At 62.9% G+C, this 27,704-nt stretch overlaps 3 protein-coding genes across 4 annotated transcripts; 2 read left to right on the top strand and 1 right to left on the bottom strand.

Moving 5' to 3' along the window:
* The first annotated feature begins 309 nt into the window (after positions 1-309).
* Positions 310-13,349, top strand: TMEM214 (transmembrane protein 214). 2 transcript variants are annotated; one of them, XM_074536298.1, is made up of 17 exons: positions 310-611; positions 986-1,191; positions 2,649-2,799; positions 4,263-4,397; positions 4,479-4,561; positions 5,308-5,413; positions 5,669-5,750; positions 5,837-5,938; positions 6,044-6,185; positions 7,558-7,649; positions 7,747-7,795; positions 8,636-8,749; positions 9,514-9,631; positions 10,204-10,300; positions 11,307-11,475; positions 12,305-12,456; positions 12,935-13,349. In XM_074536298.1, exons 1-17 carry the CDS (start codon positions 455-457, stop codon positions 13,059-13,061), a joined length of 2,082 nt encoding a protein of 693 aa, XP_074392399.1. In that variant the 5' UTR covers positions 310-454; the 3' UTR covers positions 13,062-13,349. The 2 variants fall into 2 exon arrangements, with proteins under 2 accessions (XP_074392399.1, XP_074392398.1); XM_074536297.1 differs by having other exon boundaries at positions 6,026-6,185.
* A 622-nt stretch (positions 13,350-13,971) lies between these two features.
* AGBL5 (AGBL carboxypeptidase 5) lies at positions 13,972-26,654 on the top strand. The gene is made up of 13 exons (XM_074536295.1): positions 13,972-14,540; positions 15,037-15,208; positions 15,870-16,033; positions 16,649-16,826; positions 17,037-17,215; positions 18,481-19,054; positions 19,919-20,088; positions 21,347-21,482; positions 22,076-22,266; positions 23,476-23,672; positions 25,636-25,736; positions 25,928-25,974; positions 26,112-26,654. Exons 1-13 carry the CDS (start codon positions 14,209-14,211, stop codon positions 26,338-26,340), a joined length of 2,670 nt encoding a protein of 889 aa, XP_074392396.1. The 5' UTR covers positions 13,972-14,208; the 3' UTR covers positions 26,341-26,654.
* On the bottom strand, positions 26,391-27,249 carry OST4 (oligosaccharyltransferase complex subunit 4, non-catalytic). The gene is made up of 2 exons (XM_074536299.1): positions 27,089-27,249; positions 26,391-26,662 (listed from the first exon to the last, which is right to left on the bottom strand). The coding sequence occupies exon 2, from the start codon at positions 26,659-26,661 to the stop codon at positions 26,548-26,550; it is 114 nt and encodes a 37-aa protein (XP_074392400.1). The 5' UTR covers position 26,662; positions 27,089-27,249; the 3' UTR covers positions 26,391-26,547.
* Positions 27,250-27,704: the final 455 nt, after the last annotated feature.

Raw genomic sequence — 27,704 nt, 5'->3', positions numbered from 1 at the left:
GCGCCGGGACAGCGCGGGCTTGGCGCGGGATCGGGCCCGGCATGCAGCGCGGCGCCCACAAATCTGCATGGACACGCCCCCCGCCGTTCGCAAGGCTCCGCCCCGACATGTCCGTGCGGCTCTGGAAACGGCCGTGCGAGCCCCGTGGGCACGCCCCCTCAATGACCCCGCCCCCTTGGGTGCGTCACCAGCGTCTCTCTCCGCAAGCCCCGGCTCTTTCCCGCCAGGGAGGCCGCTCTGTGGGCGGGGTCTCAGAGGAGGAGGTGCCCTGTGCTGATCCCGCCCCTCGGGGGGCGGGGCCGTGTCCGCTCTGTCACGTTTCCCGTCGAGGCGGGGCGGGGACGTGGCAGCCGGCACGAGCGGCGCGTATCCCAGGGCGCAGCCAATCGGCGGCAGCCCCGCGCGCACGCGCCCTGGCCCCGGCCCGGCGCCGCCCGTGGCGCTCCGGGTCTCGATGGCGGCGGCGAAAGCGGCCCCGGGCACCGGCACGGCCGGCGCCGCTCCCGGCCGCTGGGAGGTGGTGCGCAAGGGCCGCCGGGGGCCCGCGGGCGGCGCCGGCAGCCGCCGTGCCCTGGGAGAGGCCAACGCCGGTCGCGCTCTGCCCGTGCCCGGTGAGTGTCAGCGCCCGCGGGCCCCAGTGCGGCGGGCGGGGGTCCCGTGGGTCCGGGGGCCCTCTGTGTGGGGCACCGGGGGCCTCGCGTGGCGCGGCCGGGGCTCCTCGGTGGGTCCCGGGGAGAGGCGAGTGTAGCTGCGGGGCTCTCCGGGGCTCCCGCCGGTACCGGAGCGGCTGCCGGGGCCGGGCGGGCTCCCCGGGCCTGGCGGCGGAGTCCCGGGGGGGTAATGCGGTCCGTGCGGGTGCTGTGCACTACCCCGGGGCCCTGCACCGGCCGGGTTCCGCCGTTCGCTCCGGTACCCCATCTCCATCCCCGTGCCCTCGTGTCGCCGCTCCCGTCACCGTGTCCCCGTCCCCGTGTCCCCTCCGCAGCTCCCATCGCCACCTCCAGCACCATCTTCCAGCTGGGCTTCGAGCGGGCGCTGCGCAAGCAGAACAAGGAGCAGGTGCCCCCGGCCGCGGCCCCCGAGCCGCCGCAGCGGAAGCAGCACGGCGGCAAGAGCGGCAAGAAGGCACCGGGCAGCGACGGAGGAACGGCCCCGGGCCGGAGCCGCTCGCTGGAGGAAGCCCTGAAAGCCGTGAGTGAGCCCGGGCCGGGCACCGGGACCGGAGCCGTGCAGAGCAGCTCCAGCCTCACCTGCGGGCTGATCCCCCGCGGCAGGAGCTGCCCTGAGCGGCGGCTGGAGGCTGGAACGGGATCTCTGGATCCCCTTGGATGGTGGGATATGGCTGAAGGGGATCTCTGGTTCCCCATGGCTGGAACGGGATCTCTGGTTCTCCGTGTCACTGCCGTGTCTGGGAGGATCCCCAAGGAAGCCTCTGATGGCTGAACCTCCTCCCTGTAGCACTGGTGGGGCCCTGGGAGTCGCTGGCGCAGTTCTGTGCCCTGGCTGGCTCTGCAGAACCTGTCTGTCTGTCCTGCCTGTCTGTGTCTGTCCTGCCTGTCCTGGTCGTGTCTGGGCACGGAGGGTTCCAGAACTGGCCGAGGCAGGCTGGGTTGGGGTGATGTGTCCCTGGGCTGGCAGGCATTGCTGGCTCAGCTCCTCCACATCCCCCTCGTGCCCTGGGACCTCCACTGCCCCCAAATGAGGGGGTTCCCTCTGCATGCCCCTGCCCTGGGTGGGGTTCTCTGCATGGTTCCAGTATCCCTGCACACCCAGTTTTGCCCACAGTGACAGGACTGTGTGGCATTCCCGTCCTCCCTGGGGAGGCAGGGCAGCCAGAGCTGTCCCTGTGCTCAGGGGTCAGCCACTGTCACCTCGCTGAGGGGGGTTTGGGACAGGTGTCATTCCCTGTGTGGCACCAGCTGGTTTGTGTGGAGTTCTTCTCACCAGGTGAGGTGCCCAGGGTCACCTGGCTCAGTGAGGCAGTGGTAATACAGTCCCATAGGTCTGAGCCTTGCAGCAAGCCCTGCTGGGGCTCAGGTGAGGTGCCCAGGGTACCTGGCTCAGTGAGGCAGTGGGAAACCAATCTCACAGCTCTGAGCCTTGCAGCAAGCCCTGCTGGAGCAGCCCCACAGAGCAGCAGGTGTCAAAGCAGGTATGGACATGCCTGGGTGGCAGTGCAGTACAGGTGGGAGCTGCTGCTGCTGCCTGGTTTGATGCTGAGGGCTGTTCTCCAGGTGGGTTTGGTTGCTCAGGGTAGGGATGGACATGCCTGGGTAGCAGTGCAGGAGGGGTGGGAGCTGCTGCTGCTGCCCGGTGTGGTGCTGAGGGCTGTTCTCCAGGTGGGTTTGGCTGCTCAGGGCTGTGTCCTCTCTCGCTGGGGGCTCTGGGTGTGCAGTGTGGAGCAGCCCTGGCTGGGATCAGCCCAGGTCTCTGCTGGCCATGGTTTGGGTGATGGGCTCCCTGGGCAGGGCCAGCTGCCCCAGGCCATGCAGCTCCAGGGTGTTCCATGTGGGCTGGGATGGAGCTGGAAGCATTGCCCTCCATGCCCCTTGGGACCCAGAGTGAGCTGTCTCCTCTCTGTGCTGTTTGCCCGGTTCTGCTCACCGTGGCTGAGCCTGTCTGTCTGTCTGTCTGTCTGTCCCTGGCAGCTGGACCTGGCGGAGCTGCAGAAGGAGCTGCAGAAGAGCCGCAGCGTGTTCCCTGAGAACCCCTCGGTGTGGGTGAAGGACCTGGCTGGGTACCTCAACTACAAACTGCAAGCACCCAGGAGTGACCCCGTGCTGAGCCAGCACCCTCACGGTGTGTGTGCTGCTGCCCCGGGGGAGCTGGGCATGGGGAGCAAAAGTGGGGAGCAAAACTGGCTCTGGGGACAGACAGCCTTCTCCTGTCACAGACACACTGACACTGCCCCTGCACCTGCAAACTGGGGGCTCCCCCAGCTGTGAGACCCGTGGCTGTGGACACAGTGCTTTCAGTTTTCTGGTTGTGAGGAAGGTAGATCCGAGTGTTGCAGAGAACAAATAATGTCAGGATGGGTGCAGAGTTCTCTGCAGCACAGAGAAGCATTTATATCCTAGTTTTAGGTACCCTAAGTAGTGGAAATGTTAGGGTTTCCAAAGAAGTTTTGAAATGGTTTGTTTGCTGGATATCTTTTTATTTCCCTCAGTTTACCCAGCAGAATGTTAACTCTGTCTCTGCCTGGGACAAAATTGGAGTGTTGTTAACAGCAAAAGCAGAACAGGGAGACGGGATAGTGTCTCAATTTTTCCCTGTGACTCAGAAAGAAGTGCTCAGGAGGGATTTGCAGGGACAGCCAGGGCAAATCTCCCCAGCCCTTAGTGCAGTACAACACCCAGTCCCCCCTGCTCTGCCCAGGGGTCCCTGAGCTCTGCCTGTGCTGGGGGTTTGGGGGCTCCCTCCCAGCTGTGCACCCTCAGTGCTGGGGGATGTTGGGGCAGGGTTTCTCTGTCCTGCCTGCTCAGCTGAGCTCCACTCACACTGAGAGCGTCATTTGGGGTGGCAAGGGAGCAAAGTGTCCTCTGCAGGGCCCTGGCCATGCCACAGCAGCAGCACTCCGTGGGAAGCATCCCTAGGCTGGATTAGCTGCCTCTTGCTGTGTTTGCTGGGAATGCCCCAATGAAGGCAGGAATGATGAATCTGGCTCCATGTTCTCAGAAGGCTGATTTATTACTTTATGATACTATACTATATTAAAGAATGCTGTACTGTACTAAAGAATACAGAGAGGATTCTTACTGAATGCTAAAAAGATAATAATGAAAAGTTGTGATTCTCTCCAGAGTCTCAACGCAGCTTGGCCCTGATTGGCCAATGAGTCAAAACAATTCACAGCAGAATCACCTGGGGGTGGTTCAGAATCAGAATCTGGGGGTGCAGGGGGACAGGGAAAACCCCAAACCCAGCTCTGGGGGTGCAGGGGAACCCCAAACCCAGAATCCAATGGAACAATCACCTGTGGGTAAACAATCTCCAAACACATCCCACATGAGCACAACACAGGAGAAGCAAATGAGATAAAAATTGTTTTCCTTTTCTCTGAGGCTTCTCAGCTTCCCAGCAGAAAAATCCAGGGCAAAAGGAGTTTTTCAGAGAATGTGAATGCCACAGCCTCTGGCAGGGAGTCCCAGCTGGGATGAGGATGAGGCACTCCGTGCACCCACCTCACACTGGGCTGGTTCCTCCGGCTGTGCTGGAGCTCTGCAGAGCAGGATGTCACTGAGCTGTCCCCTCTCCTGCCCCAGACTACCCGTACTGCCTGGTGGGCAAGGAGCTCAGGGGCATCATCCGCTCCCTGCTGGCCAAGGCCTCCGACGTCCTGGAGCTCTTCTTTGACCACTGCATCTACACCATGCTGCAGGAGCTGGACAAGGCCCAAGGTGAGCTCCCCGTGCTCCCCAGTGCCTGCCCCTGCCTGCCTCTCTGGGGTTCCTCACAAGAGTCCCCCATCTGCGTTCCAGGGGAGTCCCTGCACGGGTACAGGATCTGCATCCAGGCCCTGCTGCTGTACCGGCCCCGCATCGCCACCACCAACCTGGGCAAGGTGAGCTGGCCTGGGCTGGGTTTGCCTGGGGGAGCTGTAAACCTGGGGGGCTGCTCCTGCACCCCGCTGCACAGAGCCCTTGGACCCCTCTGCCCTCCCCGTGGGCTCTGCCTGCCCTGCCCACAGCCCTGCACCCCCAGAGCGGTGTTTGGGGGTTCCCCCTGCATCCCCTGAGTGGGGTTTGGGGGTTTCTCTGTCCCCCTGCACCCCCAGAGTGGGGTTTGGTGTTCACCCTGCACCCCTAGGGCTGGGTTTAGGATATCCCTTATCCCCCTGCATCCCCTGAGCAGGGTTTGGGGTTCCCCTGCACCCCCTGAGCTGGGTTTAGGGTATCCCTTATCCCCCTGCACCCCCAGGGCTGGGTTTGGTGTTCCCCCTGCACCCCCAGGGCTGGGTTTGGGATAGCCCCTATCCCCCTGCAGCCCCTGAGCTGGGTTTGGGGTCCCTCTGTTGCCCCAGAATGGCTCCTGGCCTCACCTGCAGCTGCAGGTAGGTCCCTTCCAGGGGCTGGGGGCTGCTGGTGCCATGGCTGCAAATGTGGTTGGGCTGGGTGGGTGGCACTGTGCCCACTGGGGGGTGCCCTCTGTCCCACAGTCCCTGGGGGTGCTGGGGATGGATGGGTGGCACTGTGGGTGGCACTGTGCCCATCTGGGTCCCCTCTCTCCCCAGTACCTGGAGGTGCTGGGGCTGGGTTGGGATGGGTGGGTGGCACTGTTCTCATTAGTGTGCCCTCTCTCTCTCCCCAGTACCTGGAGGTGCTGCGCTCCCAGCAGAGCCGCCCGGCCAAGTGCCTGACCGTGCTCTGGGCACTGGGGCAGGCTGGCTTCACCGACCTGCACGAGGGCCTGAAAGGTGAGAGCCAGTGTGGGATCCCCTCCTGGGACTGGCAGCACCCTCCCCTCGTGCTGCTGGTGCTGGGGAAGGGCTGGGGAAGGGCTGGGAAGGATCCTCAGGTGCAATTCTTCAGGCTGGGTCTGAGAGCCATCCTGCCTGGAAGGACAGGCAGTGTGCTGCTCCTCTGCCCTGGGGCCCTTCCCAGGGATGTGCCTGCTGTCCCTGGTGCTCTGGGTGCAGCACAGCCCAGCAGAGCTCCTGCTGTCCCTGCAGTGTGGCTCGGTGTCATGCTCCCGGTGCTCGGCATCAAGTCCCTGTCGCCGTACGCTGTCTCCTACCTGGACCGGCTCCTGATGTGAGTGAGTGAGCCCCCCTGTGCCCTGGGGCTCTGCACAGCACTGCCCGTGCCAGGCCCCAGCAGCTCAGGCCTCTCTTGTGCAGGATGCACCCCAACCTCACCAAAGGCTTCGGCATGATCGGTCCCAAGGACTTCTTCCCCCTCCTGGACTTCGCCTTCATGCCCAACAACTCGCTGTCCCCCAGGTACGCCGCTCCATCAGGGCACAGCGGTGCCTCAGGGTGCCCTGGTGCCCCCCCGGTGCCCCCCCGGTGCCCACCAGCCCTGAGCAGCCCCGTGTCTGTCCCCAGCCTGCAGGAGCAGCTGCGGCACCTGTACCCGCGGCTGAAGGTGCTGGCGCTGGGCGCCCGGCCCGAGGCTGCCCTGCACACCTACTTCCCCTCCTTCCTGTCCCGCGCCACGCCCGCCTGCCCGCCCGCCATGAAGGAGGAGGTGAGCCCAGAACGGCCAGGGAGGGGTTTGGAAATGGTGGTGAAGGTAGGGAAACAACTGGGGGCTCCACGGAGAGGTGGCAGTGCTGTCAGGATGGGGATGGCACTGCTCTCAGAAGGATGAGGATGGCAGGAATAGGAGGAATAGGAGTCTCTTTGAGTCAGGCTCATAAGCTCCTGCAGATCTGTTTTACAGCTAAGATAGCTCAGTGTGAAAAATGCCAATCATTTGGTTTTAAAATTTTAAAAGTTTAATAGTAAGAAAATGGTTATAAAAATAATAATATAATTAGAGTAATAAAAGTCTGGACAATTAGGATTAGGACAATATGAGACAATAAAAATAAAGCGTTACAGATGTCCAGGTACCTCTTTCTGGGCAAAATAAACCCGAAAAAGGACCCACATTAACAGAGGATTAACCCTTAAAAACAATAACCTGTTGCATATTCATACACCTCATCCACGATGCATAAATTTCATTCAAACACAGGATTCTGTCTGGGCAGTGTCAACTTCATCCTCTTAATCCTGACAGCGTCCTCAGAGCTGATTGAGGCAGGAAGAAATTTGCTTCTTCTGATAAGGGAGCAATAAATTCTCTCTCTCTGAAAGATTCAGGTGTCCTGTGGCCTCTAGTTCTCTCTTTAAAAAAGCATCTTACATAGCATAATTTCTATTTTAACATTATGTTATAAACTAAAACTATATTTAACACACTACTTAAGAAAATTAATACAGCAAAACTTTCTAGCATAACCCATATAATATTCACTTTAAAGTTTGCAAAAAGCCAACCATAAAATAGGCATTTTTCACACTCAGCTACCTTAGAAGGCAGAAGAGCAGCAGGATGGCTTCTGTGGTAGTGTTGGAAATAAAAAGGTTTTAATAAAAGGCAAAATAACAAAACTCTTTACAGAGGAAAACTGAGCCTGGTGTAGAGGGTTTTGCTCTTGGTAAAACACCTCACAAAGGCAAATTGTTCTTTTCCTTTTCTAGTAAATTGCTCAGGCAGGACTTTTTGCCTTCTGTCCAATTGGCTGTCCTTAAGTTTGTGGTGAATTCCCCCAGGTCCTATGAGATGTCTTTTCCCCTAATTGAGAAGAGAAACTTCTGGGCTTGTTTCCATTTTAAGGGTTCAAAGGAGAGGTTTGTCACCCTGTCAGCAGGGACACATTCCTGTAGGCAGGGGTCTGCTCCCAGGGGAGGATAGGAATCAGCAAATCCTGGAATGGTTTGGGTGGCAGAGCCCTTGGAGCCCATCCAGCTCCACCCCTCTGTGGGCAGGGGCGCTGCAGCTCTGTCTGGTGCCTCTGTGGCACCTGTGGGGTGAGGGTCCCACCTGAGGAGCTGCTGTGCCCCCTCCCCAGCTCCTGACCTCCCTGAGCCAGTGCCTGAGCCTGGACCCGCTGAGCTTCAGCGTCTGGAGGCAGCTCTACACCAAGCACCTCGCCCAGTCCAGGTCAGTGCACGCTGTGGGCGCTCACCTGCAGAGCCTCTGGCACACCTGAGTTCCTCTGGGAGCTCCTGAGCCAGCCCTGTGTTCTCCTCACCCACAGCTTGCTGCTGAACCACCTGCTGCAGTCCTGGGAGAGCAGCAGCAAGAAGGTAGGGCTGGGCAGGGGGACGGGGCAGCTGTGGGCTGGGACGGTGTCCCCGTGCTGCTGGGGGAGCTCCCTGAGCTGGCAATGTCCCCATGGCAGCTGGGACAATGTCCCTGTGCTGGCAGTGTCCCCATGGCAGCTGGGACAGTGTCCCCATGCTGAGCTGGCAATGTCCCCATGGCAGCTGGGACAGTGTCCCCGTGCTGCTGGGGGAGCTCCCTGAGCTGGCAATGTCCCCATGGCAGCTGGGACAGTGTTCCCGTGCTGCTGGGACATCTCTTGAGCTGGCAATGTCACCATGGCAGCTGGGACAGTGTCCCCATGCCGCTGGGGGAGCTCCCTGAGCTGGCAGTGTCCCCATGGCAGCTGGGACAGTGTCCCCATGCTGCTGTGAGAGTGTCCCCATGCTGCTGGGGGAGCTCCCTGAGCTGGCAATGTCCCCATGGCAGCTGTGAGAGTGTCCCCATGCTGCTGTGAGAGTGTCCCCATGCTGCTGGGAGAGTGTCCCCATGCTGCTGGGGGAGCTCCCTGAGCTGGCAATGTCCCCATGGCAGCTGGGAGAGTTCTGTGAGCTGGCAGTGTCATTGGGGCAGCTGTGGGCTGGGACAGTGTCCCCATGCTGCTGGGGGAGCTCCCTGAGCTGGCAATGTCACCATGGCAGCTGGGACAATGTCCCCGTGCTGCTGGGACATCTCCTGAGCTGGCAGTGTCCCTGTGTTGCTCTGAGAGCTCCCTGAGCTGGCAGTGTCCCCATGGGACCTGCCCTTGCCCTCCTGATGCCATGGCAGCCCGGGGGGCACTGTGAGGACCGGGGGGTCCTGACACAGCCCCTGCTGTCCCCAAGGTGCAGCAGTCCCTGCAGGAAACGGTTCGCTCCTTCAAGGTGACAAACGAGGAGCTGGCAGCCAGGGGGGCCGGAGGGGACACGGATGTGGCCGCCTGTGACACTGCCTGCAAGGTGAGGGACAGGAGGGGAGGGGACAGGTTGGGACAGGACAGGAGGGGACACGGACATGGCTGCCTGTGACACCGCCTGCAAGGTGAGGGACAGGAGGGGACAGGAGGGGAGGGGACAGGAGGGGACAGGACAGGAGGGGACATGGACGTGGCTGCCTGTGACACTGCCTGCAAGGTGAGGGACAGGAGGGGACAGGAGGGGAGGGGACAGGGGACAAGACAGGAGGGGACAGGCACCAGCCAGCAGCCAGGGTGGGATCTCAGCTCTGTGCTGGGGCTCTGGCCAGCCCCTCCTGCTGCTGGCCACGTGCAGGGCCAGGGCCCCGTGGTGACACGCACGCAGGACACGCTGGGGACAGATGTGCTGGTCCCTGTCCAACCCCCAGCTGCTCAGCAGATGTCTCTGTCCCCCCTCAGATGTGTCTTTCCTGCTTGGGAATGATAGACTTGGTGCAGGAAGCGTGGCCATGTGTTTCTGCATCCTTCCTGCCACATCTGGCAAAATGACCTCTCATTTAAGACACTGTGCAGCAGAAATGAATGGAAATTGGAGAGCGTAGGCAGAGCTGTGCTCTGATAACCCACACAAACTCCAGTCCATGCAGGGGTCACTGTGAGCACTGTGAATAACTGAGGTCTCTCTGGCTCCAGCCCTGCTGCAGGCAGGAGCAGGGGAGCCAGGGCTGGGTGGTGCTGCTGTGCTGGAGCTCTCCGTGCCAGGAGCCTGCGGTGACAGTGACAGGGCCTTGTCCTCCCCCTGTGCAGGAGCTGCTGTGCAAGATGAGGGGCCGGGGCCTGCCCTGGGCCCGGCTGCTGCTCGTGCTGCTGCTGCTGGCTGCTGGCTTCCTGCTGCACGACGTGCACACACACGGCTCCTTCCAGGGTATGCCGGGCACTCAGGGCTAATCCAGGGTCAGAAATGCTCTGGGGGCACCAGGCAGCCCCCAGCACTGCCAGGCCTGTCCCCGTCCCCAAAGTGCCACATCCATGTGGCCTTTAAACCCCCCATGGGATGGGAGCTCCACCATGGCCCTGGGCAGCCTGCACAGCCCTTGCTGGGAAGGAACTGGGTTTTGGTTGCTACCTAAACCTTCCCTGTCACAAGCTTGAGGCTTTTTCCCCTTGCCCAGGAGTGATCCTGCTCCCTGGGACCCCTCCTGTGGCTGTTCCCCTCCGTGTCCCTGCCTGTGTCCTGTGGCTGCTGTGAGCGCTGGGGCCTGTCCATCTGTCCAGCTGGGGGATGGAGGTGCTGCAGCAATGCCTGATCCCCTTTGGGAGGGTCTGCTCAGGGGATTCTGTCTGTCTGTCTGTCCCCTCCTGGAGCATCTCCTGAGGGGTTCCACAGCACAGCTAGAGCTGTGTGCCCCCCCAGAGCCCTTGGGGACAGACAGACACGTGTCAGGGGACCGACAGACAGACACCAAGGCCACTCAGGAGCACCCCTGTCTCTTGCAGCCTCGTCCTGTGCCCGGCTGCTGCGCTCCTCCGGCGTGCTGCCCGCCTCCCAGCTGGCCTGGCAGAAGGTGTCCCGTGCCAGCCTGCAGGGCTACAGGTGTGTGACACCCCTGGGTGCCTCCTGGGGCTGGGATGGGGCTCTTGGGCAGCCCACGAGGGCTGGGCAGGGAGCTGGGACTGTTCCCATCCCTGCCTGAGCAATCCCAGCTCACACTGGAGCTGTTCCCATCCCTGCCTGAGCCATTCCAGCTCACACTGGAGCTGGAGCTGTTCCCATCCCTGCCTGAGCCATCCCAGCTCACACTGGAGCTGTTCCCATCCCTTCCTGAGCCATTCCAGCTCACACTGGAGCTGTTCCCATCCCTTCCTGAGCCATTCCAGCTCACACTGGAGCTGGAGCTGTTCCCATCCCTTCCTGAGCCATTCCAGCTCACACTGGAGCTGGAGCTGTTCCCATCCCTGCCTGAGCCATTCCAGCTCACACTGGAGCTGTTCCCATCCCTTCCTGAGCCATTCCAGCTCACACTGGAGCTGTTCCCATCCCTTCCTGAGCCATTCCAGCTCACACTGGAGCTGTTCCCATCCCTGCCTGAGCCATCCCAGCTCACACTGGAGCTGTTCCCATCCCTGCCTGAGCCATTCCAGCTCACACTGGAGCTGTTCCCATCCCTGCCTGAGCCATTCCAGCTCACACTGGAGCTGTTCCCATCCCTGCCTGAGCCATCCCAGCTCACACTGGAGCTGTTCCCATCCCTTCCTGAGCCATCCCAGCTCACACTGGAGCTGGAGCTGTTCCCATCCCTGCCTGAGCCATTCCAGCTCACACTGGAGCTGTTCCCATCCCTGCCTGAGCCATTCCAGCTCACACTGGAGCTGTTCCCATCCCTTCCTGAGCCATCCCAGCTCACACTGGAGCTGTTCCCATCCCTTCCTGAGCCATTCCAGCTCACACTGGAGCTGGGACTGTTCCCATCCCTGCCTGAGCCATCCCAGCTCACACTGGAGCTCTGCCCCATTCCCCCCATGGTGGCAGCTCCGTGCCCTCTGTGTGGGTGCCCCCGGTGCCGTGCCCAGCGCTGCCCTCACCCGAGGCTCCCTTGCAGGTGGCTGGAGCACAGCCTGGCCCAGCACGGCTCCGTGGCGCTGTCGGTGCTGTGGCCCCAGCTGGAGCTGCTCTGGAGCACGGCCGGGGAGGTGGCCTGGGCTGTGAGCCAGCAGGGCTGTGCCCTGCTCGCCTGGCTCCACAGCAGCCTGCCCTGGCTCGGCGACTGGGTGAGTGGGGAGGGCACAGGGGCTGCCCCTGGGGTGGCATCAGGGTCACAGAGCGTGGGTGGGTGCCCTGTCTGCTGGGTGCTGGGGAAAAGGGAACCTGGGGAGAATGGTGATTCAGGGTTCCCTGGGGCAGGAGGGAAATGATGAATCTGACTCCATGTTTTTAGGAGGCTAATTTATTATTTTTATAATCTATATTGGATTATAAAAGAATAATTATATCAATTTATATAAAAGAATATGTATAAATAATGTAAAATAATAATTATATTCTTTCATAATATAATATAATATAATATAATAATATAATATAATTAATATAATATAATAATATAATATAATTAATATAATATAATATAATATAATATAATATAATATAATATAATATAATATAATATAATATATAAATTAAATTAATAATTAATAGGTTCGATTATTAAATAATACCATACTAAAACTATACTAAAGAATAGAGGAAGGATACATACAGAATGGTTTAACAAGATGCTGATTAAAAACTCGTGACTCTCTCCTCAGAGTCCTGACACAGCCTGACCATGATTGGTCATTAAGTCAAAACAATTCACATTAAATTAATGAACAATCACCTGTTGGACAAACAGTCTCCAACCACATTCCAAAGCAGCAAAACCCAAGAGAAGGAAACGATTTAATATTGTCTTCCTTTTTCTCTGAGGCTTCCCAGCTCCCCGGGAGAGAAATCCTGGGGAAGGGATTTTTCCAGACAGTGGGGCAGTGGCAGGAGGGAGGGTGGGGTGAGATGGGGGCGTCACAGGTGGGCTCACCCCACACCCCCTGTGCTCCCCAGCTGCAGAGCCGGCTGCCCGAGGCGCTGCTGCACCTGGCCGAGTGTGCCCGGGAGCTGCTGCACTTCCTGCTGCACAGCTGCCTGCTGCCGCTGCTGCAGGGCCTGGCTGCACTGCTGCAGCGGGGCTGGCAGCGCTGCCTCGACTCCTGCAGGTGAGCAGCAGCCCCCTGGGCGTCCTTCCCCTGGGCTCCCTGGGGGCAGCAGCTGTGTCTGTCCCTGTGCCCAGCTGTGCCCTGACTTGGGCTCTGTGGGGGCTGCAGCTGTGCCTGTCCCTGTGCCCAGCTGTGCCCAGCTGTGCCCTGCCCTGGGTTCCCTGGGGGCTGCAGCAGCTGTGCCTGTCCCTGTGCCCAGCTGTGCCCTGCCCTGGGCTCCCTGGGGGCTGCAGCAGCTGTGCCTGTCCCTGTGCCCAGCTGTGCCCAGCTGTGCCCTGCCCTGGGCTCCCTGGGGGCTGCAGCAGTTGTGTCTGTCCCTGTGCCCAGCTGTGCCCAGCTGTGCCCTGCCCTGGGCTCCCTGGGGGCTGCAGCAGCTGTGCCTGTCCCTGTGCCCAGCCCAGGGGGTTCCTGTGCCCCCCGTGTCCCTCATCCCTGGTGGCTCTGACCCCCCCCCGATCCCCTGTCCTTGTTGTTCCAGCGGGGACGTGACGTGGCAGTGCGTGAGGGAGCACCTGATGAGCTTCACCTACTCCTCCTGGCTGTACGTGCAGGACGCCACGCTGGCCCTCAAGGACTGGGCCCTGGCCATGATTTCTGGGCACTGAAATCACACACCGTGCTCTGGCTGCCCGGGGTGCAGCAGGGCAGGGGCAGTGCCCGCAGGAACTTTGGGGAGGTTTGTGTTTCTGGGGGCCAGACAAACACACACCCAGGTTTCTCCACACCCTGTGACCGCTCTGGCTTTCCCTGTCCCACTGTCCTTGGGGGGAGATCCCCATCCCCTTGTGTTCTGCCTGCTCACAGGGTCAGGGGTGGACACCTGGAGCCCCTCACCTTCCCACCCCTTCCCGCCAATGAATGAACTGATTTATTTTATTATTTTTTCCTTATAATTGCTCTGTATGCTTTATATTTCTTCCTGATTGAAGATGGCCGTGTGTGATGGGGAGGGACAGGCTGTCCAGACCCCCCTGCACCCCCAATCCCACCCAGCCTGGGGGGGCAGTGCCATGGCTGGGGTGGTTTATGGGGGTCCGAGGAGCTGCTGGTGCCACCCCACGGGTGGGGGCTGGGGTTGGGCTGTTTGTGTGGGGTGGGGAGGTGGCAGGGTCGACCCCTGCCTGTCTTCACGTTTGTGTGTCACCTCTGTGGGGGTGTGTCACCCGTGGGGGTGTGTCACCTCAGTTGGGGTGTACACGGAGGTCGGGAGTGCCTGTGTTCTTTCAGGTGTGTGTGGGCAGGGGCACCTGTGTGTGCCTCTGTGCTCACCCCCGTGTGGGCACGTTCGGGTGTCCGTGCCTGCATGCACACCTGTGCTCTGTGTGTGTGTCTGTGCACAGCCATGTCTGGTCACATCCCTGTGTCCATTCACATCCCCTGTTCATTCACATCCTCGTGTGCACTCACACCTTACTGTCCACTCACACCCACTGTCCACTCACACCCCACTGTCCACTCACACCCACTGTCCACTCACACCCCCGTGTCCGCTCACACCCAATGCCCACTCACACACCCAGTGTCCGGTCACACCCTCTGTCCACTCTGTCCGGTCACTCCGGTCCCCTCTGGGGACGCGGCCGGCGCGGAGCCCAGCAAGGGGCGTGGCCCTGGTCACAAAGGGGCGTGGTCAGCGCAACTTGGGGCGTGGTTTGCTTCGTGAGGGGCGTGGCCTGTCTCTGCCAGAGAGGGGCGTGGTCGAGAGGGGCTGCGGCCCCAGTGCCGCTGCGGCCGTTGCCGAGGCGCCAGCCAATGGGCGGGCAGGTTGCTGGGAGGCGGCAGCCAATGGCCGCGCGCGTTGCTGTTGCCGGGCGGCCCGTACCGGCCGTGCCGCGGCCGTCCCGGGGCGATGCCGGTCCCGGCCGTGCCATGGAGATGCCAGGGGCCATGGACATCCGCTGCGGTGGTCTGCTCTTCAGCTCCCACTTCGACTCGGGCAATCTGGCACACGTGGAACAGGTGCGGCCTACAGAGCCGGGGGGTGGCCCCGCCGCCCGCGGCAGCGCTCTGCCCGCCGCCGACTACGAGTTCAACGTGTGGACGCGGCCCGACTGCGCCCACACTGAGTATGAGAACGGCAACAGGTACCGCTGGCCGGGGAACCGGGAAGGGCCGATGGGACCGGCCGGGCTCCGCGGGGATTCATTCCCCGGGAAAGGTCCTGGCGGGGGCCCGGGAGCGGCCGCTGCGCTTGGGGCTGGTGTGGAAGGGGCGGCGGCGGGGCTGGGGGAGCCGGCAGGGTTCCCTGGGAGGGGGCTCGGGGGGTCGGTGCCCGCGCCGGGGGGTCTTGACAGGCTCCGGTGGTACCGAATGGAGGTGGGTGCCTCTGGAGGAGGGAGCGGTGGGGCCGGGGATGCCATGGGAGGGGGTTCAGGGGGTCCGGTTCCGCCCCGCCGGGGTTCAGACAGCTCCCGGTGGGGCCGGGGGTCTGAGGAGAGGGGCCGGGGGTGCCATGGGAGGGGGTTCGGGGGTCCGGTTCCGCCCGCCGGGGCTCAGACAGCTCCCTGTGGATGCGGAGGCAGCGGAGAGCTCGGGGAGCCGCGGGCTGGGGCTGAGCGCCGCCGCTGCTCCCTTTGCCAGGTCCTGGTTCTACTTCAGCGTGAGCGGGGGCGCCCCGGGGAAGCTAATCAAGCTGCACATCCTGAACATGAACAAGCAGAGCCGGCTGTACGCGCAGGGCATGACCCCCTTCGTGCGCACGCTGCCCGTGCGGCCGCGCTGGGAGCGCATCCAGCAGCGCCCCAGCTTCCAGGTGAGAGCCGGCAGGGACCTGTGCAGGCAGGACACTGTTCCCTGTGCATGCAGGGACACTGTGCATGCAGGACACTGTGCAGGCAGGACACTGTGCATGCAGGGACCCTGTCTGTGCATTCAGGGACCCGGTGCAGGCAGGACCCTGTGCATTCAGGGACCCTGTGCATGCAGGACCTTGTGCATGCAGGACCCTGTGCATGCATGCAGGGACTCTGTGCAGGCAGGACCCTGTCTGTGCTCGGGGCAGGCCAGCTCGGGGGCACGGCCATGCTTTGCTGCCGGGCTGGGGAGCAGCTGCTTTGTTCCTGCCATCACCAGGGAGGGACAGGAGCAGCAACAGCTGCTGTGCCAGGGGTATAGCCAAGGGCCAGAGGGCACCCCCAGTGCCTGCTGCGGGCCAGAAGAGAGCAGCAGGGGCTGTGCTGGGCTGGGGGGAGCAGCAGGGGCTGTGCTGGGCTGGCTCTGCCCCCGGGCCGTGTCTGTGGGAGCAGCAGGGGCTGTGCTGGGCTGGCTCTGCCCCCGGGCTGTGTCCGGGGAAGCAGCAGGGGCTGTGCTGGGCTGGCTCTGCCCCCAGACCATGTCTGTGGGAGCAGCAGGGGCTGTGCTGGCTGGCTCTGCCCCCGGGCCGTGCCCAGCCCTCTCCCTGGTGTCCCTGGCAGGTGGTGGAGGCGCAGTTCGTGCTGTCCTTCGTGCACCGCTTCCTGGAGCGTGGCACCGTCACCTACTTTGCCTTCTGCTACCCCTTCTCCTACACGGAGTGCCAGGACATGCTCAAAGAGCTGGATCGCCGCTACCAGGACTGCAGGCACATGTCCCCCAGCAGGTGTGCCCCCCACTTTCTCCTTCCTGGCCTTTGTCCCGCCTTCCTGGCCCTCACAGCTTTCCTGGGCTGTGCCTGCTTGGGGTTTTTCCCCTGGGAAAGTTCTGTCTGCAGCAGGAGGGTCTCTGTGCCCTCTCCAGAGCTGCCTGGCCTGTGCTCCTCTGTGCCCCAGCTCTGCACAAGCAGCTTGCCCTGAGCTACCCACGGGATTCCAGAGGATCCCTATTGTTCTGGAGCCATCCCTCCTGCCAGAATGGGTCACCTCCCTGCTGGGATGAGTCCCTCAGTGCCCTGTCCCTCCTGCTGGCAGGCATTATCTCCCCTATGGGATGACCTGGCCTTCTGTGCCAGTCTGGCTGTGCCCGAGCTGATCCTCCACTGCTGCCATAGCTGGGGTTTGGGGAGGGCAAACCCAGCCCTGGGCCCCCCTCCTCACCCTGAAGGAAGGGCTGCTCGTGCTCCCAGCAGGCTCTGAGGGTGTCCAGCAGCAAACAGCCCAGATGTGGGGTGCTCCTTGTGGGGCTGGGGCTGCTCAGCCCCCGGGGCTGTGAGTGTGGGCAGCATTCCCCACCCAGCTGGGAGCCCCTGGGGCTGGCTGAGATCCCCTCTCCCCCCCAGCCCCCTGGACTCGGTCTATTACCACCGGGAGCTGCTGTGCCACTCTCTGGACAAGCTGCGTGTGGACCTGCTGACCATCACCTCGTGCCATGGCATGCAGGAGAAGCGGGAGCCCCGGCTGGACAAGCTTTTCCCAGACACCAGCACACCCCGGCCTCACTGCTTCACTGGAAAGAGGGTGAGACACCACACTGGGCTGGGCTGGGGGCCAGCTGCCCCTCTGGTGACACCTTTCTGCAGCCCCCATGGCTCTGACCACAATGGCGTTATGGCCCCAAGGGCTGGAGCGTCTGGGCAGAGGTTGTGGAGCAAAGTCTGTGAGACTCTTTGCTTTTGGGGTATCCTAGGGCAGGCAGGACACCCCCTCAGCCTGGTTGTTTGTCCCTAGGTGTTTTTCCTCAGCAGCAGAGTCCACCCAGGAGAAACCCCCTCCAGCTTTGTCTTCAATGGCTTCCTGGACTTCATCCTGCGGGAGAAGGACCCCCGTGCGCAGATGCTGCGGCGCATGTTCGTGTTCAAGCTGATCCCCATGCTGAACCCCGACGGGGTGCTGCGGGGCCACTACCGGTGAGTGCCAGCTTGCTCGGGCCTTCGTGGGGCTGGAAACTTCCTCCCTGACCCCTGAGTCAAACCATTCCCCCAGGAAAAGGAGCAGGAATGGTTTGTTTGGGTATTGGTTGGTAGATGTGAGCAAAACCCTCCCTGAGCACTGAGGCCAACTGTTCCCCCAAGGAAAAGGAGCAGGAATGGTTTGTTTGGGTATTGGTTGGTAGATGTGAGCCAAAGGGGAGTGTCCTTCACTGATGGTGTAGATGTGGAAGAGGCTGTGAGCTTGCTGAGGAAGGGATCTCAGAAAGCTGATTCTATGGGTGTTGTAATATTTATAAAATCATGGAATCCTGGACTCACTTGGGTTGGAAAAGCCCTGTGAGACTGTGGAGTCCAACCACCCAGCACTGCCCAGCTGACCCTGGTCCCCAAGTGCCACAGCCACAGGGCTTTTAAACTCCTCCAGTGATGGGGAATCCACCCTTGCCCAGGGCAGCCAGTGCTAGGGCAGGACAGCCCTTACCATGAAGAAAGTGTTCCCAATATCCAACCTAAACTTTCCCTGGTTCAAGTCAAGGCTCTTCCCTCTGGTCCTGTCCCTTGTTCTCTGGGAGCAGAACCTGGCCCTTCCACATAGCTCCATTCTCCTGTCAGGGAGTTGCAGGGAGTGACAAGGTCCCCCCAGAGCCCCCTTTTCTCCAGGCTGAGCCCCTTTCCCAGCTCCCTCAGCCTCTCCTGGTGCTCCAGCCCCTTCCTGGTTGCTGTCTCTGGGGAGGATTGTGCAGGACTCTGCCACACTGTGCAGTGTCACTGCTCTGGCAGCTCCTGGCCATTGGTCTGGTCATTGTTGGCATTTTTAGGCAGAACCCAGAGCCCTCAGCGCTCCAAGGCGAGCTCAGCTCTGCCAGGGTGTGATACCCTGGGGTGGGGAGGCCTTCCCTGGTCTAGGGAGACACAAGAAGCTTCCCTCAAAGAGCTGTTAGACCCCATTGGCTCCTTCCCGTGTTCCTATGTCCCTGAGCCAGTCCTTCCCTATTCCCTGATCATCCCGTACCTTTGTACTACCCCAAGAGCAGGGCCAGCCCCCAGGCCCCTGTAGAGGGAAACTGAGCCTCTGTGTGTGTGGGTGCTGGGACCTGAACATCTCACCAGACAGCTGAATCAAACATCTGTGGATCCTATGCAAAGGCCCTTTTGCTCCCTTACCCTGGCCTGTGCCAGCAGCCCCAGCTGCTGCCCCAGTGCCCTGGCAGCACTCAGGTGTGTGTCTGCCTCTCCCGCAGCACCGACTCGCGCGGGGTGAACCTGAACCGGCAGTACCTGCACCCCGACGCCGAGCTGCACCCCGCCGTGTACGGCGCCAAGGCCGTCCTGCTCTACCACCACGTGCACAGCCGCGTCCTGCCCGGCTCCCCAGACTGGAGGACGTTTGTCTCCCCCCTCAGCACCAGCTCGCTGAGCCTGAAATCCCCCAACTGCCCCGTGCCGGCCGCGGAGGCCCCGTTATCGGAGCTGGACAAAAGCAACAACCTCCGCAACTGCCCCGGCTCGTGGCGGGCCGGCAGCCGCTCCTGCCCGGCTGAGGGCAGCCCCAGGGCGCTGGGCCAGGATGCCCAGGTGTCAGACAGCTCCGAGCGAGCCGCCTGCATCCTGCCATCGAGCCCCGGCAGCGAGCGCTGTGAGGAAGGGCCCTTGGTGCCCGCCCCGGCCGCCGTGCCCGAAGCTGAGCCCGCACAGCCCGCAGAGCCCATCGCGCCCCGGGACAGTGGCCTCGCCTACTACGTGGACCTGCACGGGCACGCCTCCAAGCGCGGCTGCTTCATGTACGGCAACTGCTTCAGCGACGAGAACGACCAGGTGAGGGCAGCGCCCAAACCCGGGGCTGCTGCTCTGCCCAGGGGCCCCAGTGCTCCTGCTGCTGCGAGAGGGACGTGGAATCCCTTCACAGTTCCTTCCTTTTCCTCTTCCTTTCCTTCCTTCCTCCTCCTTTCTTCCTCCTCCTCCTCTCTGTCCTCCCCCAGTGTGGTGACCAGGGCAGCAGGAGGTCTCAGACTCCCCCTGGGAGCTGGTGAGGGTCAGCAGGGTGTGCTCCCAGCTGGCTGTCAGGAGAGCCCATTGAGGGGTGGGCAGCATGCCCTTGAAGTGTGGGTCTCCTCCAGCCAGCTCTCATCAGCTCTTGGAGATCTGTGTCACACCTGAGATAGCTCAGCTACCTCAGAAGGCATAAAGTCAGTAGGATGGCTTCTGTGGTAGTGTTGGAAACAAAAACTTTTTCATAAAAGGCAAAATAACAAAACTCTTTATAGAGAAAAACCGAGCCAGGTGCAAGAGTTTCTTGCCCCTAGTAAAACACCTTACAAAAGTGATTGGTTTCTATGTTGTCTTCTTTTTCTGTTGCTCAGGTATGACTTTTTGGCTCCTGTCCAATTGGCTGTCCTTAAGTTTGAGGTGAGGTGCCCCAGGTCGTATGAGGTGTCTTTTCACCTAATTGAGGAGAGAAACTTGTGGGTTTCTTTCCTTTTTAAGGGGACAAAGGACAGTTTTGTCACTCCATCAACAGGGGGCACATTCCTTCATACCCTGGGCAGAGCTGGAGCTTGTGAGACCCTGGAGCTGGGCAGAGCGGGCGCTGGTGCCACCCTGTGCTCAGCGCTGCTCCCACTGGAGCAGGATGAGCAGCCAGGGCCCCCGCTCAGCCCTGCTGCTCCGTGCCCCCTGCAGGTGGAGAACATGCTGTTCCCCAAGCTCATCTCCCTCAACTCCCCTTACTTCGACTTCACGGGCTGCAACTTCTCGGAGAAGAACATGTACGCGCGGGACAAGCGCGACGGGCAGTCCAAGGAGGGCAGCGGCCGCGTGGCCATCTACAAGGCCCTGGGCATCATCCACAGGTAGGGCACAGAGCGGGTGGGGATGTGGGCAAAGGGGACACAGTTCTGTGGGACAGACACCTGTGTGGCCCCAGGGCGGTCAGCAGAGGCTGGGCCTGGCTGTGCCGTGTTCCTGAGATGCAGGCTCAGCCAGGCTCCTTTCCTTCCTGTTCCTCCCCACCCCTCTGCAGCTGCTCTGGCTGCTTCTCCCTGTTCTTACTCAGCTTTCTGAGGGCAATTCTCCTCTTTCCTCTGGACATCCCTCTGGCTGTCCTGAATTCCAACAGTTCCTGGCTATATTGAGCTGTAATTAAGTAGAACTGCAGTGGGCACAGCATCGCCGTGGCTGTGTGAGAGATTCCATCCTCAGCCCATCATTGATCCCGTGAGCTGGGGATGCCTGTGATCCATCCCACAGGGGATGGGATATTCCTGGGAACATCCCACGGGGTGAGGCAGCCAGAGCCACAGAGCAGAGGCTCTCTCAGTTTCCTCAGCACTTGCTGTGTGCTCAGCTGCTGCCTTGTGCCCACTGCAGCCCCACAGGAGAGCACACACACGTGGGCTTTGGGCTTGGCTCACTGGGGAGCTTTGCTCTGTGACTGACCTGGAGCAGCCCAGGCTGTTGATCCAACAGCAACATCCCAAAATGTGCTGGGAGTGCTCCCAGTGCTCGTGTGGGCCCCAGGCAGACTGGGCCAGAGCTGCTCAGGTTTTGTGCCGTGGGACAGATGGGACCCTTGGGACAGATGGGAGCCATCCCAGCTGGCAGCTCCTAGCCCACAGTTCTCCATCCCTCCTCCTCCTCCAGGAGGAAGTGCTCCAAGGCACCTTGAGGGTCAGGGACAGGCTGTAGCTGCCCACTCCCTGGATTGTTGGTGGTGACAGTTGATAATTCCCTTTCTCTACCCATCAGGGACTCCCCCATTCCCCACCACCTTCCAGAGGTGACCAAGAGGTCTCCTCACAGGGGCCTTGGCACTTTGGGTGCCACCCTCAGACATCCATCCCAAATTCCCATCCTGCTGATCTCTGGTACATCCGTGCATTCCCACACACGGCGTGGGGCATTCCTGCCATCGGAGGGGGCTCTCCTCTAAACCCTGCCCCTTTCCCTGCACTTCTGTGTCCTTTGGAGCAGGACCCCCTCCCTGGTGCAGTGGGACCCCCTTTCCAGTGCCCTGAATCTGCTGCAGTGGCTCTGCCAGGGGAATGATGCAGGATAACCCCAGGCCAGCTGCGGGTCTGTGGGGTGACAGGGCTCCCCCTTGCCCCCCAGCTACACCCTGGAGTGCAACTACAACACGGGGCGCTCGGTGAACAGCATCCCGGGGGCCTGCCATGACAACGGCCGTGCCAGCCCCCCGCCGCAGCCCAACTTCCCCTCCCGCTACACCGTGGACCTCTTCGAGCAGGTACGGGGCCCGGGGCGGCCTGCAGGGGGACAGACATCCCGAGGGCGGGCTGCGCTTGGGGCTGGGGCTTTGCTGTCCCAGGCTCTGGGGAGCTGCCCCTCTCCCCAGTGCCCCCATCCCCTGGCATTCTCCCTGCCTGGCATCCCTCCTTCCTGGTGCTCTCATCTCCCCTCGTGCCCCCTTCTCCTGGTGCCTTCCTCTCCCTGTGAGCTCCTCACTAGTGCTCCTCTCCCCAGTGCCCCCCCACTGTATCCTTCCTTCCCTGTGTCCCCCTTTCTTCCCCCATGCTTCCCCTCTTCCTGTGCTCCCCTTCTCACTGGGCCCTCTGCTTGTGCCCCACACTGTGCTGTTCCTCCTGTCCCCTGGTGCCCCCTTACCTGTGCCCCACACTCTGCTGCTCCTCCTGTCCCCTCATGTCCCCTCACCTGTGCCCTTTGGTTGTGTCCCACCCTGTCCTGTTCCTCCTCATGCCCCTCACCTGTGCCCTCTGCTTGTGCCTCACACTCTGCTGTTCCTCCTGTGCCCCGTGGTTGTGCCCCACCCTTGCTGCCCCCTCATGCCCCTCACCTGTCCCCTGTCCCCTGTCCCGGCAGGTGGGCCGGGCGCTGGCTGTGGCAGCCCTGGACATGGCCGAGTGCAACCCCTGGCCGCGGATCGTGCTCTCGGAGCACACGTGCCTGGGCAACCTGCGGGCCTGGATGCTGAAGCACGTGCGGGGGCTGCGCGGCAGCGCCGGGGGCCCGCGGAGGAGAGGAGGTGCCAGGACCCCCCCCAGGAGCTCCACGTAAGGGCTGGCTGGGGCGAGCGTGGGAGCTGCAGGATAACGGCACTTAGACATGATAAATGTCCCCAAGTGAGTCACCTGCCAGGGTCACCTGCCCTGGCCCTAGCTCTTCCCGGCCCTGGGAACGGCGGGCGTCAGTCCCTGCAGTGAGCTGGTTGGGATTTGCCTGCCCCAGGAAGCTGGGAGGTCTCTCCTGCATCACATCCAGCACTGGGCTGGGCTGGGACAGGCTGAGGGAGCTGGGAAGGGGCTCAGCCTGCAGGAGAGGAGGCTCAGGGGGACCTGAGGGAGCTGGGAAGGGGATCAGCCTGCAGGAGAGGAGGCTCAGGGGCACCTGAGAGAGCTGGGAAGGGGCTCAGCCTGCAGAACAGGAGGCTCAGGGGGACCTGAGGGAGCTGGGAAGGGGATCAGCCTGCAGGAGAGGAGGTTCAGGGGGACCTGAGGGAGCTGGACAGGGGCTCAGCCTGCAGGAGAGGAGGCTCAGGGGCACCTGAGGGAGCTGGGAAGGGGCTCAGCCTGCAGGAGAGGAGGCTCAGGGGCACCTGAGGGAGCTGGGAAGGGGCTCAGCCTGCAGGAGAGGAGGCTCAGGGGCACCTGAGGGAGCTGGGAAGGGGCTCAGCCTGCAGGAGAGGAGGCTCGGGGGGATCTTTCTCCTCCCCACAGCTCCCTGACAGCAGGGCAGAGCCAGGTGGGGATCGGGCTCTGCTCCCAGGGAACAGGGACAGGACAAGGGGAAATGGCCTCAGGCTGGGCCAGGGGAAGTTTGGGCTGGGTATTGGGAACAATTCGCTCCTGGAAAGGGTTGTCCACTACAGCTGCCCAGGGCAGGGGTGGAATCAACATTTCTGGAGGGATTTAAAGCCCTGTAGATGTGGCACTTGGGCCATGGGTCAGTGGTGGCCTGGGCAGTGCTGGGGGAGGCTTGGACACCACGGTGTGCAAGGCCTTCTCCAAACTCAGCAATTCCTTGGTTTGGGACGGGGGGTGAGGAACCCTGAGACAACGCTGGCGGTACAGTGCTGTACAGCGCAGGGCACTGGGGCCCTCAGGGACAGTCCTGGTGACATCCTTGTCCCCAGCAGCTCCTGAGGAGGAGTCCAGGGCTCTGCCAGGGCTCTGCCCTCGCTGCTGGGCTGTGGTGGTGGGTGGAGGCTGCAGGGGGAGCCCCCTCACCGTGCTGGGCTGACCCCCATTGTCTCACCCCTGCAGGGGGCTGCCCACCTCGGCCTCTGACCACGCGCTGCCCCGTGCCAGGAGCTTCAGCAGCGGCACCGCTGGCAGCGGGGGCAGCCAGCAGGACTCCCCCCGGATCCGAGCCTCCCCCAGCTTCACCCTGGGCAGCCCCAGGCCCCCGGCCGTGCCGCAGAGCCCCGGGGGTGGCGGCAGCAGCCCGGCTCCTGGCAGAGGTAAGCCAGGCTGGGGAGCCCTCGCGCGCCTGCTGCGGCGCCTGTCCAGCTGCTGGGCAGCACCACGGCCCTGAGGGGCTCAGCACCTGGCACAGTGACAGCGGCTCTGTGTGCACCCGTGAGTGTGAGGGGCCTGGGCTGGCACAGCACCGCCCAGCTGAGCTCCTGCTCCACTGGCATGTGGGGATCCCTGGGCACTGGGGCTGCAGGGAGATGTCCCCCTCCAGGGCCGGGACCAAAGGGCTTCTGGAGTAGCCAGCACAGAAAACCTTTGCTCAGCTTCCCACTGCGCCCAAGCATTCCTGAGGCCAGCAGGGACACACCAAAGTGCCTTTCTCCTCTTTAGGCACTGGCTGGGCAACAGTAGGTTGTGAGCTGTGAGCTGGCAGGGGGCACCAGGGCGTTTCCAACGTGCAGAGTCCTCTCTGGTGGGGGCTGATGTGCTGCAGCGGGTACACAGTCAGGCAGGACACTGGCTGTGCCCCCTGTGCTAGCATTGCCACCATGGGGCAGGGGCTCAGGGCCGTGGGGGGCAGGCGGTGACAGCCCTGTGCCCACATCCACTGTGGGGCTCAGCCCTGGGGCACCGTGCTCCAAAGCCCCCAGTGCCCAGGGCTGTGAGCTGGGGCAGGTGCCCCCTGTGTGCCTGAAGCTGTGCTTGTGTTGAGCTGTGTTCCTCTGGTGTCTGTCGGTCGTGTTGTGCTCGGGGTTTGCTGCCCAGCCCTCTGTCATGACTGTGTCTTGTCTGCCATGAGAACATGGTGGGGAGGAAATAAAAGGCTGATGTTCTCATGGGCCCGTTGTTCTGTCTGTTCCTTTGGCCAGGCCTGCCTGGAGCGAGCCCTGACCCCATCCCTGCCTGAAGGGACACGTTGGGGGCAGAGCCTGGTCCCTGGTGTCCCCAGGAGCGACTGGCTGGGCTCTGCTGCCTCCTGTGCTGCCCCTGGCACAGCCTCCTCCAGCAGAGTGAGTGCCCCATGGCACACTGCACCCTCATGCTGCCTGGCACTGGGACCAGGACCCGGCTCTTCCTCCCCTGCCCTGGCATCAGCCTGACCTGCTTCCATCCTGGCCTCTCCAGACCTCCCCTCTCCCCTTGCCCTGGCACAGCTTGTCCTGCTTCCAGCCTGGCCACTCCAGACCTCCCCCAGCTCTCCCACCATCTTCTCCCCACCTCCGAGGGGCCCAGCACTGCTGTGTCTGCAGGGGGATCGGGGCCCAGGGGTGCTTTGAGCCCTGGCTTTGCCTTCCAGGGGCTGTGCTGGTGCCCTCAGGCTGGCTGTGCCACCCCAGGCAGCAGGGAAGGAGCTGAGGGTGCCTGGAGCTGGGATAGGGTGGAGACCCTGCTGCCCTGCGCTTGTCCCACCCTCCCTCCTTCCCCGTGCCCCACTGCAGACAGGCCCTGGCTTCACCCCAGTGGGCACTGTGCCCACCTCACTTCTTCAGTGGGATGGAGAGGTAACTGGGTTGGGATAGAGATTTTAACCAGGTGAGCAGGAACTGAGGCAACTCAGGTGTGTTCCTTCAGGCTGTCATTGCAGCCAGGCCCCAAACACCTTCCTTTTTCCTTTTTCCCCCCAGCTCCCCTGGCTGAGCACATGTCCCATGCCCCAGGACACAGCCGGGTTCAGAGGGCACAGCTGTGCCCCCAGCTCCTCTCTCCTGGCTAAACCTGGCCAGCACGGTGACACCAGTGCCATGGGACACCAAGGCAGGAGCTTGGCTGGAGCTGGGGCAGAGCCCTCTGCACGGGCAGCACGATCTGGGATTGAGCTCTGTGCCCATCCCACTGCCAGGGCCACCCCTCGGTGCTGGGAGCTGGCCCTGGCAAAGCTGGCAGGGAGGGACACTGCAGGGCACCGTGCCACCAGGCTGTGCCCTGTGCCCCACCATGGCCGTGGGCACCGAGCGTGGCACCGAGCCCTGGCCAGCAGGGCTGAGCTCTGTCTCCTCTGTCACGCAGGGGCTGTGCCCAAGGGCGCCCGGGCAGCGCTGAGCAGCAGCCACGAGCCACGCGAGGCCCAGCGAGGCGAGCAGGAGCTCCAGGACGGGACACTCCTGCAGGTACCGGGGGCAGCAGCAGGGAGGGACCGGAGTGCAGCAGGGCCTGTGCCCCATGGCTCTGCTGGGTGGGCCCTTGGGGGTCAGGGAGCCTCCCCAGCTGTGGGGCTCTGCCAGGTATTTCTGTCCCACACCCCTTCCCCAAGAAAAGGGGGACAAAGGCCTGGCACTGATCCCCTTCCCCCTCTGCACAGGTGCTCCCAGTGAAGCTGAATGCCCGGAGAGCCCCAGGAAGGCCTGGGTAGGTGCTGCTGCCAGCTCTGGGCTCATCCCGGAGCCCCTGGAGGCAGGGGCAGCTGGGTGGGCACGCAGGCCTGGCTGCAGGCAGCTCCGTGCCCACCAACACTGTGCCCACCAACACCGCTCTCTGTCCCGCAGGGCTCTGCCCCGAGGCTCCCGCAACCCCCGCGAGGGCACCGGGCACCGAGGGACCCTTCCCGTGCTGGGGGCAGCCCGAGCCCCGGCCCCACCGTACCGGGCAGCGGCGGCAGCGCCGGCAGAGCTGCTGCGGCCCTGCTCGGCGCCGGGGCTGTCCCCGCGCGGGGCCCCGCAGCACCGATCGCCGCTGGCCCGGCTGCTGCCCACGGCGCCGCTGCTGCTGCGCTGAGCCCGCCCGGCCCCGGGGGTTGGTCACAACGTCACACGGTTTTGTCGTGTTATCAGCGTGTTTCCGTTAAAGCCGGTTTGGAAGAAGCTCGGGCTCGCGCCTCTCGGGGCGGCCCCGCGGGAGGGAGGCGGGGAGGGCGGGGCGGGCGGGAGCGGCGGCGCCGCGGGGCCATGGCGGGGCGGGATCCTCCGGGCTCCCCCGGGCTCCTCACTCCTGCTTCTTGGGGTTGTTGACGGCCACGTAGTGGTACAGCACGACGAGCAGGAACAGCGAGACGCCCAGCATGTTGGCGAAGATGGCGAGCTGCACGTCCGTGATCATCCTGCGGGCGGGGGAACGGGCACGCTGGCATCCCGCGGGGGTCCGGCTGTACCGGCACGGACCGGCTCCCGCCCCTGCCCGGGGCCCCCACCGGTTCCCTCTTCTGCCCGGGCCCCCAGGTGTCCCGGTTCTCGCTCCTGTCTGGGCCCTCCCGGTGTCCCGCTCTCCCTCCGGTTCCCGTTCCTGCCCGGTGCCCCGTTCTCCCCCCGGTTCCCGTTCCGCCCTGGTCCCCCCGGTGCCCCACTCTCCCCCCGGTTCCCGCCAGGTCCCCCCGGTGTCCCGTTCTCCTCCCGGTTCCCGGTCCCCCCGGTGCCCCGCTCTCCCCCCGGCTCCTGGTCCCCCGCCGGTGCCCCGCTCTCCCCCCGGTTCCCGTTCCTGCCCGGTGCCCCGCTATCCCCCCGCTGTCCCCCCGGTGTCCCGCGCTCACGCTCCGGCCCCGCCGCTCCGACACGTCTCCCTGCACGCGCCACTTCCGGCCGCGGGGCACGGCGGGAGGCGCCCGGCCCCGGCGGTGACGTCACGACAACCGGGCCCGGGCCAAGCGGCGGGCTCGCGGCTACCGTGACGTCACGGCGTCCAGCCCCTCCCCGCCACGGTGACGTCACTGCCTCGCCCCGCCCCCTGGCGGCCGCCGCCGGCTCCGTCTCCATACAAGGCGCGGCGCGAGGGCGGGGCGGGGCCGGGCGGCCCCGGGGCGGCCGCGGCTAATTAGCGCTAATGAGCCTAATGACAGCTCTCTGCAGCTGCTGACAGCGGGCGGGGCCGCAGCGGGACGGGCTGCACTGGGCTGTGCAGAGACATAGCGGGGCATACTCGGAGCTGCTGGGCTGTACTGGGAGCTGCTGAGCCGTACTGGGCTGTACCCGGCTGTGCTGGGCTGCACTGGGCTGTACTGAGAGCTACTCAACTGTACAGGGAGCTGCTGGGCTGTACTGGGAGCTGCTGAGCCGTACTGGGCTATACCCGGCTGTGCTGGGCTGCACTGGGCTGTACTGGGCTGTACTGAGAGCTACTCAACTGTACAGGGAGCTGCTGGGCTGTAC

This window comes from Zonotrichia albicollis, chromosome 3, assembly GCF_047830755.1.
Source record: "Zonotrichia albicollis isolate bZonAlb1 chromosome 3, bZonAlb1.hap1, whole genome shotgun sequence".
Taxonomy (NCBI): domain Eukaryota; kingdom Metazoa; phylum Chordata; class Aves; order Passeriformes; family Passerellidae; genus Zonotrichia; species Zonotrichia albicollis.
Note: the sequence above shows the minus strand (reverse complement) of the source record. Positions and strands in the feature narration are given on the sequence as shown.

Bases quoted from the DNA above. Each gene is read 5' to 3' on its own strand.
- TMEM214 (XM_074536297.1), top strand. From the start codon at position 455: ATGGCGGCGGCGAAAGCGGCCCCGGGCACCGGCACGGCCGGCGCCGCT. The intron at 5,939-6,025 runs GTACGCCGCTCC...AGCCCTGAGCAG, and splicing joins AACAACTCGCTGTCCCCCAG to CCCCGTGTCTGTCCCCAGCC. The intron at 12,457-12,934 runs GTGAGCAGCAGC...TTGTTGTTCCAG, and splicing joins CGCTGCCTCGACTCCTGCAG to CGGGGACGTGACGTGGCAGT.
- AGBL5 (XM_074536295.1), top strand. From the start codon at position 14,209: ATGGGCGGGCAGGTTGCTGGGAGGCGGCAGCCAATGGCCGCGCGCGTT. The intron at 16,827-17,036 runs GTGAGACACCAC...GTTTGTCCCTAG, and splicing joins ACTGCTTCACTGGAAAGAGG to GTGTTTTTCCTCAGCAGCAG. The intron at 21,483-22,075 runs GTACGGGGCCCG...CTGTCCCGGCAG, and splicing joins CCGTGGACCTCTTCGAGCAG to GTGGGCCGGGCGCTGGCTGT.
- OST4 (XM_074536299.1), bottom strand. From the start codon at position 26,661: ATGATCACGGACGTGCAGCTCGCCATCTTCGCCAACATGCTGGGCGTC.